At 26.8% G+C, this 16638-nt stretch overlaps 1 protein-coding gene across 1 annotated transcript in view; it reads right to left on the minus strand.

Moving 5' to 3' along the window:
* LOC102680671 (leucine-rich repeat and immunoglobulin-like domain containing-NOGO receptor-interacting protein 4) overlaps window positions 1-16638 on the minus strand; it is a 448888-nt gene that overhangs the window by 53904 nt on the left and 378346 nt on the right. The window contains exon 5 of the mRNA XM_006621177.2: window positions 9008-9073. Within this exon, the coding sequence (XP_006621240.1) occupies window positions 9008-9073 (66 nt within the window). The remainder of the gene's footprint in view (window positions 1-9007; window positions 9074-16638) is intronic.

The raw sequence follows: 16638 nt of genomic DNA on the forward strand, positions 1-16638 counted from the left end.
TGAAATTCCTTTTATTTTATTGCTTTTTAATGTGTGTTATATATGAGATAATCTATGTAATGCAGAAAGTTGTAGGAAACAGTGTATGAATTATGCGTGTAAGTTAAGTATATTAATTTACGATTGAATTAAAAAGTTCGTGGATTATGAAATAGAAATGAGATGATTCCTTAATCTAAACAAAAGTAAGTTTTAATTCACAATTAAATATTTAATATTTTAGATTTTTGTGAAAATTATATGTTTATTGTGAATTGTTCAAATTTTTTTAAATTATTTTTGAATTCTTAGATATTCTTAACTTTAGTATTTAAGAGAGATTAAACGTAATAATAAAAAAAAAAAAAAAATATTAAAAGAATTTATTATTTATATTTCAAAATATTATTATTTATATAAATATCAAATATTTTCAATAATAAATTAATATTCAAACATTTTTTAATTTTTGTTCTAATTTAAAATAAAAAAAAAATATACTTTTGAATTTATTTTGAATTCGAATTAAAAATTTCTCTTTTTATTACTCAAAAATTAATTGTTGTATCAATTTTTTGTATCAATTAAAAAAATAATAATAATAATAATTTAAAAATTTATTGTTCTATATAAATTCAAAAAATACCAATTAAAAGAAATATCAATTAAATGAATTATTTTGCATATTCGTGAAAAATATGTTTGTCTTTGATAAACGAACAATAATCGAATTGCATAATATGTTTCAATATTGTAACGAAAGTTTTCACAGTGTGCTATATATTCCTTATTCGTTAGTAACGCAAGATTAAATTACGATGTGATATGGATATTACTGGAAACCAACGTAACGCTAAAAACATTAAACCCATACGATCCTCAGGAGTATATAATGCGAAAACAAGTTTGAACGTTGTCGTACACCCTTGGGAGTGACTATATTGCAGAGCAATGAACTGAATACCATCTCGACCCTTTGATGTTGTAATGGGAGAAAAGTAAATTTTCTAAGTCGTTGATGAACAATGACAATAAATGACAATATGAAAAAGATTTGAGAGTAGTAAAAGTATTAATTTTTTAAAATGCAATTTTTTTAAATAAATTTTTAATAAATTTTAAAAATATTCTATTTTCATGATTCTAAATTAATTTCAATTTTATGAATTTTCGAAAATAATAAACTTGTAACAATGTAGATAATCTTTTCTTCATCACTGAATGATGGATATATTATGTTTATAATTAGTGTTGACTATTGAAAAATATATGCATACTTTAAAGTTGAGAATGGCATAAATATATAATATTGGGAAATTCATTAACCAAATTGCATATTCTTTTATATATTAAAAAAGTTTGAGCAATTTAACAACTCTCTAAAAAAAAAGGATCTTTAATTTTTTTAATAAATCATTATTTATTTTCTTCAAAATATACAATAATTCATCTGAGAAAATTCTATATATTTCTGTTATCCAAATAATCTCGTTTCTCTATTAATTTTGATAATTTTGAAGATTTTATTGTATACACATAGAATATATGGAAAATTTTATTAAAATCAAAATCTCTTTTATGATTGATTGTAAAAATGTTACCGGTCATTGCATACAATTTTATAAAAATAATTCGAATGTATTAAAAAAAAAAATGAATAAATGTACGATGAAAAAATATTATTATTCACAAATTAACCGGTTGAGAAACGAATTAACAAAAAATTCAATAAATATTCTCACACATGTTTGCGCAAATTATTTTTTATCATCCGCAGAAATTCGCATGTGAAATATCGTGCACGCTACAATTATTACAACATGAATTGTATAATTTATACATACCGTGTAATCGTTACAACTGTTGCAGTACAATTGTTATAAATGTTGCGTATTACTCAAGAGTTTATTGGCATTAACTCGGCCGGCCACTTGTTTACACGGCTTTATATTATTAAATATATTTATTTACCGCTTGGAAACGGTAAATTTTACTTGGATGTATAATCTGTCAAATTATATTATTTGTGAAGAGAATTTAATTACTCGTGACATCGCTTCGTGCAAATAACGACGCGTGTAACCGACGATGTATTTTCAGTGAAATATCACGTACAATAAAGCTGAGAATTATTTTTAGAATTTCCTCCAAGTGGAGGCGAATGAAACGATAAAGTATAAATTATTTAGACAAATATCATTAATTAATATATATTTTTTTTTTTGTTAATACGATTTGATATAATTTGATTGGATGATTCAACTTTTTCAACATTGTTTTGAATAATTATTAATCGAATAAATAATAAATGATAAATATTGTTAAATGAATGATTTGTAATAAAAATATTTGTTCTTCTATCTTCATTTTGGTTTGATAAAAAATAAATTTTTTTTTTCAATAAAAAAAATTCGTTATACACGCTATTGTACAATTGCAATAGATATCATTAATATAAATATCTTCTGGATTAATTAATCTTTAATCAAATGATATTGCAAAGCTAATAATTTGAAATTAATTAACAATTTATTTTATTATGAATTTTTATTGTGAATTTCAAATAAGTAGTAATAAATAAACAGTATTAACAGAGAGTTAATCATTCTTTTTAAATATTTCATTTAATGTTATCAACAACTTTTACAAATTTGTAGAATATTGCAAATTACTGAATTGTAAATTAATCAATAATGTACACAGGTTGATTATTTTGTTCGACGATTATGATTCACATGTTTTTATAAGTTGTTTCGCAAACTCTCGTGTATTGTAAAATGTATTAAATCTCGTAAATTCCAAAGTTTCAGAGTAGCAAGTTTGAAAATTACAGAGTTCAGAAGTTACAAGTTCCAGAATGTTAAGTTCAAATTGCACGGGTTCGTGACAAGCAAATTCAAAAAATTCATTAATTCGGGAAGAATTGAGGTGCTATATTTTTATCTAAAAAAATCGAAAAAGCTAGGAAATTTAGGATAGAATTTATAAGTGATTCCATGGAGAATTTTGTCGATTCTCTTTCTCTCTCTCTTTCTCTCTCTTTGCGTTTCCATTTTCATGCTTTTGTGAAATGCAATCCCGCTCATATGAGGCGACCGCGCTTTGACAAGCCGCAGATACTAGAAAAGTGTGAAATTTTTTTAACAATACTCCCTATCGTCGTTTACTCGTGTCAATGTTACCTTATAATGCACGATGAAGCTACGAAAAGATGTCAATGTTGCACACGTCATAGTAATGAAAAGGAAAATTCTGTTTATTCGATAAATATTTCACAAGATGGATTGGACAACAAAATTGGAAAATTAAAAATTGAATTTGTAAATTGAATTGACCTTTTTTGACATTATTTACAATTATTTAAATAATTTAAATATATGATGGAATTTTGGAAAAGTTTGGTTAGGTTACGTTTTTGTTAAATCAGAATTAAAAGATTAATTTATAAATATATATAGTAGATCGAGAAAAAAATTAATTAAAATTTTCTATGTTTCTTCTTTTGTTAAACGATCATTTTATAATCGCGTTTTTTCGAATGAATTTCACTACATATATAATTCTAAGATGAGGAGAATTATTTTATCGATTGGCTTGCAACGATGTTAAATGAAGTGGTACAGAATTGGACCACAATGGTACGTTTGCGAATATCGAAAAAAAAGCATGTGCGAGATTTCACGTTATTACAAATTTTCATGATTATTCATGGAAAAATGTAAAATGTAACGAAACGTAAATATAAAATGAGAAATGCCCGAAACAAAGCGAAATTTCAATTGAGAATTTTTGAAAATAATAAAACTGATTGCATCTGTGATAATGGAATGTGATAATAACGACAAAAAATAAATAAAATCATTGCTATTACAATTTTGTAATTTTGAAAATAATAACATATTTGATAATATGTTTTATAATTTTTCAATGAATTTACCATTTACGTGACTAAAAACATATTACGATTATTACACAAAAATAAAAATGATATATAAAAATATAATTTAATTTTTAATGTAATTTTTAAATAAAATCTTATATAATAATAATATTTATATATATTGTATAATTGTATCATTTTTAAACAAAATAATGATACGCTAGAAATATAAAAATATTTTTTTATAAATTTTAAACAAAGATTCTCTTTCACATTAATGGAATATGATGAAACTACTATTTTACTATTGTATATTGTACTATTTAAACAAATAAGTTTTAACAAATATAATTGTTATGATTAACTTATTCATGTATTTATAAAATGCAATAATCGGTTTATATTATACTGTTACAAGAAACATAATTTAAATTCTTTCTTATACAAAATAATAAATTCAATAATATAGTTTCCAAATATTAATGAGAGTAATTGTGTAACTTTATTCAATTTGGATAAGACTTATATCGAGAATATTATTCAAACTTTTAAAACAATTTGTAACACAGATAAAAATATTTAATCTTCAAAAGTTAAAAATCCAACTAATCCCATTCTACTTTTATTTAAATAGTCGCGTCTCTTTATTAATCCAAATGGAAATTATGCAGTAATACTATATATTTAAATACATATAAGCTCTTCTACTAAATGAAAAAGATTTTTCCTAATCGTATTATTCCCTTTCCACTTAATCATATTTTAGTATTATGTTACTAAAAAGTTATTTTTTCCTTTTTAACGTAAAACCATATGCAAAATTGTTAAGCATATATTTATTAGTAGATATGAAATTAAAATTGTAGAATGTAAAATCCTTTTGTAACGTAGAATTTATTAATATGTTTTACAGTTTAAAAGTAACGAAATAAATAAATTAATTTTAAAACACTTTTTAACTAATAAACGTGATTTTAGAATTGTTTCGATCACAAATCGAATAATTTTTCAATAAAATAAATTATATTAAAACTTGGTTATCATTATATTAATCATTTATACACATGAATATTTAATTAATGTTGATTAACTGAATTTATAATTATCGTTACTTCATTTACATAAATCTTTTATTTGTTGCAACAACAATGATTATAAATTTACTATTTTAAAGGGACTCTTAACATTTCGAATCGTGATGAGAAATATAACAATTTATTCTAGGATTCTACAACAATAGAAAATATAAATATTCAGAAAAAAAATATATAAAACAGTGACTTCGTTATAGAAAAAAATCGAAGAGGAAAAAAAGAAAGGAAGAAGTCGATTGAAAAGTTAAATGACAAAGACTTTCGATAAAAATAATTATGCTTTTTTTCTCTCAAAATATATTCGTATAATATATAATAATAATAATAAAAAAAGAAAGTATACAAATGTAAAAAATAAATGCTCAATAGTAAGAAAATTCTATGTACACCGAGTATAAGGTCTCGCAGATTCTTTAATCCAAAACGAGCAAACAAACTAAGAACCGCAGCTGTTCTGAATTTATCCAGAGCTAAAAAACGCCCCTCGTTATTCTATGTCGGTCCTAACAAGCACGCAAAGGAACATTAAAATGTAAAAAAACCTACCAGAAACGTAACCGTAATTCGTGACAATCAAAGCACCTTATTTCGCAAATCTTTTATGAGAAAAACACCGCTCGAATCACCTCTGTTTTCTTTACCCAAGTTTCTAATATATAACGACGGCAACGAAATAATCAGATTGAATATCTATGCACATTTACACTTAACGAAATCAATTTATTAAACCGATTTATAATATATATATAAAAAAATATGTATTGAAAAAATATTGAAATAGAATTTTTTAATTCTAGTTATTCAGTTTGAAAAATAAAATAATTGTAAAAATAAATTATTTTTAAAATATTATAAAATTTGTATTATATTGTATTAGTTTTATTTGTTATTCATTATATGTTAATGTTTGCTTAACAATTATTAGTATACATATTCTACACAATAAGTAAAAGATTATCTTTAATTAACAAAAGAAAACGAATTATTATTATCCTTTTTTTTTGTACAGTTAATACAAATAAATTTTTCGTTTGAATAACTTTTTCCTATCACACACGGCCACAAATAGTAAGAAAACTGTGTATATACGTAATAGAATGAATACCCCGTATAGCAAGAGATTCCACTATCTACAATTGTTCTTCCTCCATATCCAAATAAAAAGACCGATGAAAAACGTCTTCCATTTTACATATGCCGAAAACGAAATTACTTCCCCGCCAACCTAATATTTCAAAGGTTTTTCTGCTCATGACTTCGACGAGTTCCTCGAGAATATCCACATCTATCCAAGCGATTTCGTATCTACTGTACCTATTGCCACCCTACTTTGATGAATTTCCAGAAGGACGAGGGAGAGTAAAAAAAGGATCGAGAGGGAGAGAGAGAGAAAGAAATATATTATCCATCTATATTTATGTACATTCACTTACATAGATTTATTATAGCTACTGCTATATCGTATTTTGAAATTTTCGAATAATAATAGAGAAAATAAAAGAGACAATCAGAGAGAGAGAGAGAGAGAGAGAGAGAGAGAGAGAGAGAGATTTTGTGTCTATTATATTTTGATGAATTTTAAATAATGGAAAAGAAAAAAAAAAAGAAAAAGAAAAATGAAATAGCAAAGAGAAAAAAAAAAATAATCAAAACATGTTATCCATATGCATATTATATATCTAATTGCTATAATTTGATTGAATAACTAGAAGAATATGAAAAAAAATAAAAATATGAAGGCAAATAAAGAGAGAGAGAGAGAGAGAGAGAAATCGAAACATGTTATATTTTTTAAGCGATGACAAGGCTCACCGCAGTCTTCGGATGGGTAGAGGCCGGTTTTCGCGAGAGACAGCCTGTACACCATCCGGAAAATCGGATTACGTGCAAACGTTAGCGCCGTGCCGGGTTAAAGCCTCGTAAGGGATGAACGGGGTGAATCGGCGCCGCTTCAAAGTAACGTCTATAACTAATTACGAGGTCTTATCTATAGGTCGCTTAAAAGGCGTTGATTAAACGTAGATTCGTTGCCCGTTTCACGGGAAAGATTCGATTAAATGTCTGGATGTTCTTTTTTTCTTTTTTCTTTTTTATCTGTTCGAAAGGATCTGGCCGCAATCCGGGAGGAAAAATATCTTTCAAACGAGCCGATTCTTTGAAGAGGAAGAGTTGCTGTGTGTTGAAATTTGAAAATAGAGAGATTACGTGTTTATGTCTGTTAACATCCGTGGTCGACGTTGGAATTTGTAAAATTTGCACATTGAGGAAAAGGATTCGGAGAAAATACAAGTTTCAAGAATGTTTATCGAAAAAGAATTAAATAATAAGTCGAATTAATTACAATACAATACAAATTATTGGTTTTATAATTGTAAGAACGTGTTACTTCTGGCAAAATTAATAATGATTTTTGTTCAGAAACATGATTATGTATATCTAATTATTTTCATAATAATATTTTGATTCAATTCATCTGTGTATATTTAAATACATATTATAAATCAATTTTAGTGTTAAGTTTATTGCTTGCAATAAGACATTAGGGGTCTTTAACTTTAATGATTTTTGTGTATCGATGTCAAAAATTTATGTATAAAATTTAGAAGAAATTTATTGATCTATTCAAATATTCATTTTCAAGTTATGTAATTACACGTTCAAAAGAAAATTAAAAGATATTTTTATCTACGATAAACAAGTATTCTATTGGAATAACAAAAAATTCTGATCTAATGTTACAGGATTAATTTAAATGACGATAACAATTTATTTCTACATAATTTCAATTTAAAATTTTGAGTATGCTCGTTTTTATAAAGTGATTCTCTGAATTTTCTCTTTTGATAAGAATAAAAAAATTTTTTAAAAATTTCAAATATAACAAAATACAAACGTTCGTATCATATATCTGAAAATCGATGGAAATGACAATATTTTTAGGAGGAGATAGCTGATTTTATCTTCTATGTATGGAGCAAAGGTTAATTTCCTGTCGATGAATTGAAATTTAACTGTTGATATAGTAATTAGATTGCGGATATGCGAAACCAAGTAATGGGGTTATGAGCATATGGGTACACGCTGCACGTGTTTTTAGTGGTAACCAAGAGAACTAGTGAAAGTTTGCACATGATATATTAAATCCGGAACAGGAGGTAAATTCGATAAATTTTAATTGTTATTTGTTTAACGCTATTGCGCATATGGATGTTGTATTAGATAGATGTAATTATCATCTCGTTGAAAGCTATTTTAATTAGATTACAATGTTAATAACCTTTCTACAATTAATTATTCTGTTAAAGTTAAACTATTAAAATTAATAGTTTAACTTTGTGATTCTGAATTTGCTGTTTTTGTTATGTATAGAATATTAATATATTTGTATATAATTAATGTATACGTCTTTGGATTTTAAAGGCGAAAAATATAAAAATTGATATACAAAAATGTCTATCGAGGCTTACTTATTAAATTAATTATTAAGTTAAGTTGCGTTAGATGAAGCGAGATGGAGATAGAATGAGATTATGGTGTGACGAAGATAGAGTTACTTTGTGTCTTTTAATGCAAACTTTAATTGTTTATAATTTAATAAATAAACTTCGATTTTTGTATATCACCTTTTGATTTCGTTTTGGTGTTTTTAATCTTTTATAAATTTCATGAATATATTAATACTTTATTACTATAATTATAATAATTTAATGTAAGATATATTATATTTATATTAGGTATAAATTGTATATGTATTAAAATTAAATAATTATTATTAAATTAATAATTATTAAATAATTATTAATTTATGTTCAAAAAAAAATTTAAAAAAATATATATATATATATTTGATAAATATATTTCAGAAATTTATGCTTTTTATAATTAAAAGTAAATAAAACATATAAAACGTATATATGTTTTCTTGCAATAAAAAGGTTTAAAATATAATATATAATATAATATACAATATAAAAAAAAATATTGTGCAAAAATTTTTTTTCTATGTTTATTTAACAGCAATTAAACTATGCATATCAAAATATAAATATTTTACCTGTAAATGAATGTTCCACGATCTGATTAGTCGCTTATCATCATTAGGCATCGTATTGTCTGATATCTGAAATATAATGCAAAAGATATCTCATAAATAATAAAATTCTGAATTTTATTGTACATATTATTATTATAATATCATTATGTAATATAATTATTATATGATAAATATTTTTCTTAATAATAATCATAGGAATAAATTGTATTTTATAAAGAAATAAATAACAATAATTATATTCAGGTCAATGTAATTATATTATGTTTATTTTTAGAAACATAATAAATTTAAGTTACATGTAATATATGATATGATATATTTTCTCGATGAAATTACAAGTTAAACAATAATAAATGTAATGATTGTTTCTTCTGCATGCATCATATTATAATTTTAAGTAAATTACTTTCACTTATTTTTATTATATTTATTATACTTTCATTATGAATATTTTTTTATTTCATTCTGTGAAAATATGAGAAAAATGTCTCATAAGTAATTAGAATAATAAAAATTTACATTTTAAAAATTTTAAATTTAAGAATATATATATATATATTTAACTATTTTGTATTTAACTATTTAACTATTATCGTTTTAATACTATATCAAAATCTTTTCATAAAAGATGCTTAAGATATTATCCTTAAAGTTTTACAACTCTAATAATTCTTAGCTCAGTGCGTAATTCTTTGAATTAATTTACATTTTAATTCGAAGATAATACGTGTTTTTCTTGTATGTTCTACATTATACTTAAGACAGTGACGAACAAGATTTATTTGAAATTGAAATAAGAATATTAAAGGGAAACTAATATATCGATTCATTTAAAGTAATTTTCTAATAATAAAAACGTACAATTATTTTTCTATGACAAAGAACAAAAAAAATTTAATTTGTTTCAAACATTATTATCTTAATATTTGATTTGAAAATAAAATATTTTAAAATCGATAATTAAATATATTAAAATAATTATAATATAATTTCTGTTCAGTTATTTTCTTTAAGAAACATTCATTATTTTCAAAATTATTTCTTACATTTACATTTTACTATTTATCTTCTTTTGAAATATGAAATTCAAAATATGGATAGAAATAGATGAAATATAATTAATAGATAATTTCAAACTCATTACTATTGTTTATATAATCAAATATGCGTGATTAATAATGGTTAATACAATTTTGTAAAATGCATGAGAAATGAACGCCCTTCGTGATCATAATTGCAATTTATGGATCACGTAATAGGAGATCTAAAATCATGAACAATTATTTACATAAAATATTCAAATAGAATAGATATATTATTCGAATAATAAAATTTCCATTAATTGTTAAATAACATATCTATCACATAAATAAAAATAGATCTTTATACAAATAGAACACAAAATTTGTACAAAGGATATAAAAATCAAAATTATTACTTGAATTATTAATATTATAATATAAAAATGACAATTATTCAGTTTTTCCAATCCAAAATACAATTTATGTAAAATTTAATAAATACACATGCGTTCATAAATTTTTTATTTTCTTCGAATAAAAAATTGTCACAGTCTAATAAATTTTTACACATTAATAAAATTGATCAAAACATTTCTCCTTTATTCTTAATTACATTTCGATTTCAATATATCTTCCTATTTAAACGACAGTATTTACAATTCAAATATGGATCAAAAATGATCCGGACACTTTTTGATTGACGATGATTAAAATATAAAATATCTGAATAGAAAAATAAAATTTTTATTGCAAAATAGGCGCATCAACATTGATTACACGAATGATTATACGTGAAATCAAGTAGCAAACACAATACGTTAACATTTTCAAAGGAACATCACACTTGACATAGTTGATTATCGCGAGTTTAATTGTGTTACGGTCGTTTGCCATGAAAAGTGACAATAAGTCAAGCGTCCTTAAATTGGTGGCTAGCGGGGGTTGTAAAATTACGTGCCGTAATTTTGTGCTCGCCTAAAGTGTTTATTCGCAAACGGCTTGAAGGATTTCTATGTAGAAAATACAGGCACGACGATGCATCGACGATTTACTCCGCAAAGCGACTGTAAACGAGAACGCAGCTTTCAAACTGAAACAGGCTTCCCTAGGTTGCTATGTGGGTTAATCGGTTTCCGTGCAACAACACTTGTACTATCTAAAAACGATTCCGCGATAAAGCATCTACGACATGATTAAGAAAATATTTGGAAACACTATCGAAAGCGTGAGAGATTAATTTTGCTATTTTGGAAATTGGCATATATCGAGATTTATAATATATGTGAAGAGATGATGAGAAAAGATTAGTAATCGAAACAATTAATCTTATTATAACAATAATTAATAGATTATTATATATAGATAATTGAAATTTGAGTAATATAGATTATAATGTAGCATTATGACTAATGACGCGACACTAGATTATTAACTACATATCCAATACATCCAATATAGTGTTTTCTATTTTGATTTAAACATTATTACTTATTAAATATAAAAATATATAAAAATAAATATAAAATTATATAAAATTAAAAATCTTTGAAAAATAAGAATAGGATTCTTTTAAGGTATTTCTTTTAAGGTATTAATTTTTACTTTTTAAAATTAAAATAATATACAAATAATGGATTAGATAAAAATAGAAAGTTAATTATTTCTTTTTTAAAACAGAATAATAAATCTTAGCATATTTGATATAAGAAAAACAATTGGATTTTATATATTAATAAAAAGAAAAATGAAAAATAATGTCAAACATTGACAAAAGGAAGTTCTTTTATTAAAAGTTTGCGATGATCACGATGCAATCAAGGGGAATTATAGTCGACAATTTCAAAGCCTAAAAACTCATTTCTTTTATCCCTTAGTCCAGTGGCCTAAGAAACATTATAAAGGAAGTTCTAAAGGAAAACCGTGAAAATAGCGAGCAGAGGAGGCTCAAAGCGATCTAGAGCGAAGCCAAGCCGGGCGAAAATCCCTCACTGTTGCCGAAATTCCACACGTCAACTATGAAGCATTAGGAGAAGACTTGTGGAACGATTGATGACTGGTCAACGCCCTCGAAGAGAAGATCCACCAATCGTGATCGCAAAAACCAACAACAGATGCAAATTTCAATGTAGATTAGTCAAGTTTCGAGGGTAAAATTGATTAATAGTCAGTCTTAACATTGCAAGTTTTTCATATTGTCGAAGACACAATGGAGGAATTGAAGAGGTTTCTAGTAGATTGATTCATAGATCAATTTATAACCAGTATATGTACTTATTAACTAAAAAGATGAAACTTCAAAATCAAATTTTACTATGAAAAATATCAAAGATAATTTTTCTTATAGAAAAATAGTTATAAAATAACGAAAAATACAATCTATATAATTATAACAATTTATATTAAAGAAAAAGTCAAACATAAATCTCCATCTTTCATCTTTCACATTTCTTAGAAAAATTTGTCACAAAATAAGAAATCACTATTCGTCATCTTTCGTCATCGATTTTAATTAATAACTCGAATTAACACTATTTCAAAATAATCCTTCGCGAGATGTATTCTCTATTCGTGGGAAAAAACGGAATTTTCGTCACAGGATTGTCACGTTCCGGCAGAGAGGAGTCCGGAAATCGTTTGTTTCGATTGTTCCACGTTAACTGCGGACGGAAAATCGCAAAACAGAATAAGAAAAAAAAAAAGAGGGCCAAGAGGAGCCGTGTAGCCATGGCGAGGCAATTCGGCGCCTGGCGCGGAACGGAACGGGCATCCGTGTAATCTGGAGGAACGAAAAAAAGAGAGAGAGAGAGAAAGAGAAAGAGGAAAAAAAGTTCAATTTGGCGAACACACCTCGAGACTTGGCGAGGAATCACTGGCCTGGCCTATCGAGGACGGTCTTAAAATCTGAAACAGCGTCAGAATCGAAGGTGCGTGGAAATTAAAAGTGTCAAGTCGAACGAGTTGGTAAATTGGATCGGCTCTCTCTCCTCCTTGAACTTGAGAAGAGGTGTTGAGAACCGGCTGTTTTCTTTTAGCTAAATGAGAAAAAGGAAACGAAGGAAAAATTAGGAAAAAGAAAGAGGGAGAAAGAGGGAGAAAGAGACAGAGAGAGAGAGAAAGGAAACGTATCTGCAGATATTGAAAGTATTAGCATGTTAAGGAGTTTTAAAAGAGGAGATCACGGAATCACGATCGTTCCATGCCGAAGGATAATGAAAATCTCTTCCTCTTCCCTGCTTTTTTCAATTTGTCCAAATTGATGCTTAAAGTCGTTCCACCGGTGTCGTTCCTACGAATCGAAGTGGGAAAATCGGATTAAGAGGAATGGACGAACCGGAACGAAATTTGACGTCGTTGGATGTAAAGTACGTAATTTGCCTTGCGGATGCTATGTTGATGCTTTACAATGTGGAATAATGACGATTATCTGCGCCGTGAAGAATTATATTATTGGAGAAGTGGAGTTTCTAGAGATCTAAGCATTTTAAGTAAAATGATGTGATGTAATAACGAAAAATTATGTAAAAAAATTCAACAAAATTATACAAATATCTCGATAACTGCATGTTTTATGAAATTAGAAGACAGGACATGCTGTATGTTTTTTTGTATATCGGCAAATGAAAAAATCTATGTGAAAATGTGGGTAATGCATTTTGTTTATGAACGATAAATTGCACGTGTTATATGTATGGGAAAAATATTGAATATTAATTAGAATTATATATATAAAAATTTAATGAAATTAAAAAAAATTTAAAATTGAAATGATGAAATGAATTCGTTGAGAAAAATTATTAAAACGAATACGATATCGAGATAATTTGACCTAAATTCTTAAAATAAGTATCCATCAATTTCTTTTTAAACATCATTTTTCATGAAATGAAATATGATATATGTAATTATACAATTTTTTAAAAATTACATAAAGATCGATAAAAGATTAAAGAATTTTTCACTTTCTTAAATGGAATTATTATAACACATATTTCTCTATTCTTTATTTGATATAAGGAATTTCTTTATTTTGTATAATATAAAAATATATATATATCTTTATTGCATAGAATAATTTAAAAGTCATGAATATTATAAACAAAAATATTCGCCTTGTATTTTGTTTCATTCTAATACGTATGTATATTTCGACCTTACTCAATTATTATGTAAAGCAAAGCTCGGTTGAAAAATATCGTTAAATCCCCTGCGAGGGCATTTCGCAAGGGTCTTCAACGCGTAACGCAAACCTATATTTCCTCCCTTTTTAGAAACACCGGTTACGCAACGTTAACAGGGATAGCCGGAAGTACATCAAAAGCAAGCAGAAAAAGGGAGGAATGTAAGCGAAAAGATAGGGAGAAGATTAAACAGAAACGGACAAATGTGCAAATCTTCACACAAATTAAATATAGATTAAATTTTATTTTAGAGTTATGTATAAAGATAGATCTTTAATAATTTATATAAGAAAATTTCTTTTTGCAAATGCCATCATCTTTTGCAATCTTTAGTTATTGAATCAAAACTATGTATATATTTATAAAAATTTTACTTATCTCATTAAAAAATCATGTCACAAATGAGCAATTATTCTTGGAAATTTTATTGAAAAAATTTCATTTTCTGAAAATGATTTATATAGTTAAAAAATTTCTTTTGACAAATCAATTAAGCTTATCTTACAATTTAAATATTGGATCATAAAGTATTACTTAATTTCGTTCAAAATTCCTTATATATAAATCAATGAAAATATTGAAAATGATTATCGATATTTTAAAATATGATAAAATTTACGATATAAATAACTTTCAAAATTTATGCATATAACATTTCTATTACTAGAATAAAAATAATTCATCGACTTCATTTATTTATCATCAGACAAAAATGTTTGAATTGCGAATAAGACAATTTTTCTTCTTTCTCAATCTTCCACGCGCAATCAACTTATTACAAACAAATATAACTGCCTCCTCAAAAATCATCCCCTTGAAAAACTCTTCAACTGCCCCTCAAAATTGGAAATCCATTTTCCAGACGACGATATCACAACGAGCAAGGAAAAAAGAGAGAAAAATAGTTGATAATACGAGGGTGTGGGGAGAATAAGATCGAACATTGCCCCACTGTCGATTAATGGCTTCCATTCGAGGCGCGGGATTCGATTATTCCGCGACGTCCGCTGTCAAGCAGAAAATCGGATTACAGGCTGGTGACGGACGGGGCAGGGTTTAGAAGAGCGAAGACAACTAATTACGGCTAATTACCCGCCTTATCCCGGCTGAAATGCGCCGGTTAAAAGGCTATCCTGTTGTCGAGAGGGGGAGGGTGTTGATCGAGGGAACCGTTGTTCGATCGGTCGTGTTTTGGTGGGGAATTTTCAGGGGAGGTGAAACGGGGTCACGGAGGATGGAAGACACGCGTGTGGAAGGGGGTTTCTCGGCGTGACCGATAAGCAATCCCGAGAGAAACGACCGAGACATATTTCTTTCTTGGCGCACGAACGGCCAACGATTGAAGAGGATCGAGCGAAAAAATCAAATTTTCAAGCGATTGAAGCGGCAAGATTGATAAGGCCGGAATTCGCACGATTTTCTTGAGATATGGGGGAGAGACTGGAGCGTACGGATTGTCTGCGATTTTCGCTACGTGACGTCATATTGTCGTTTGGGGAGGAGGTTCAGTAGAGGGAGAGAAATAGAAGACACTAAATGTTACGCGACATGATAATATAACGATGAAAGTTTTGAACATGAAATAAATGAAAAGTACATTTTATTATCACGTGAAAACATAATTTAATATATATTTACTCTTTCTACTATTTCCGAATGAGAGTATAAAAGTATAAAATCTACTGAAAATCTAATGATCTTGTTTGGACTAGAAAATAGAGATATTGATGATAAAATTTTCTTTTTATGTAGTTAAATGGTATTTAGATATTCGAATTGAATTAATATTCAAAATATCATTTTAGAAAAAAATTCTGACACGTTAATGAAAGTTTATATACAGCATAATGGATTATTAACAATTCTTAAAATTATCGAAATTTTTTGATCGACCAATAAAAAACAATACAAAAAAAATCAATTTCGTCTAATTGTAATAATTATTTCTCGAGTACCTTGTTTCTTTAATTAAACTAAATAATTTTTGCCAATCGATCCAGCTCTCTATTTTATAAAATAAGCAAAAATATGCACGTATTTAACAAGTCGATAATTCAACGAATTCGATTACTCAGAACGACTTCCAATTCCAATTTTCATTAATTTTCTTAACTTTTTAACAACTTTTTAACAACGTATCTCTCTAACAGGAAGAGGACGTTAACGCCATTTCCACGTGACCAGGTGACGAAATCTCGTCACAGTGTCGTTAATCCATCGGCAAAAGTCATGACATTCCACCGTGTAAGCTCTTCCACTCGTCATTGGAGGGGAGGAGAGAGGAGACGTATCTGGGCGTATATGTTTTTATTTTCTCGACGGAAACGTTTCAACTCGACATTCGACCGGTAATGCATCCCAACACGTTCCTCCATTGTTACCAATCCCTCTCCTCCTCAACCTTTCCATCGTTGAAGCGTTTTAACGGAGG

This window comes from Apis dorsata, unplaced genomic scaffold (genome assembly GCF_000469605.1).
Source record: "Apis dorsata unplaced genomic scaffold, Apis dorsata 1.3 scaffold_598, whole genome shotgun sequence".
Taxonomy (NCBI): Eukaryota; Metazoa; Arthropoda; class Insecta; order Hymenoptera; family Apidae; genus Apis; species Apis dorsata.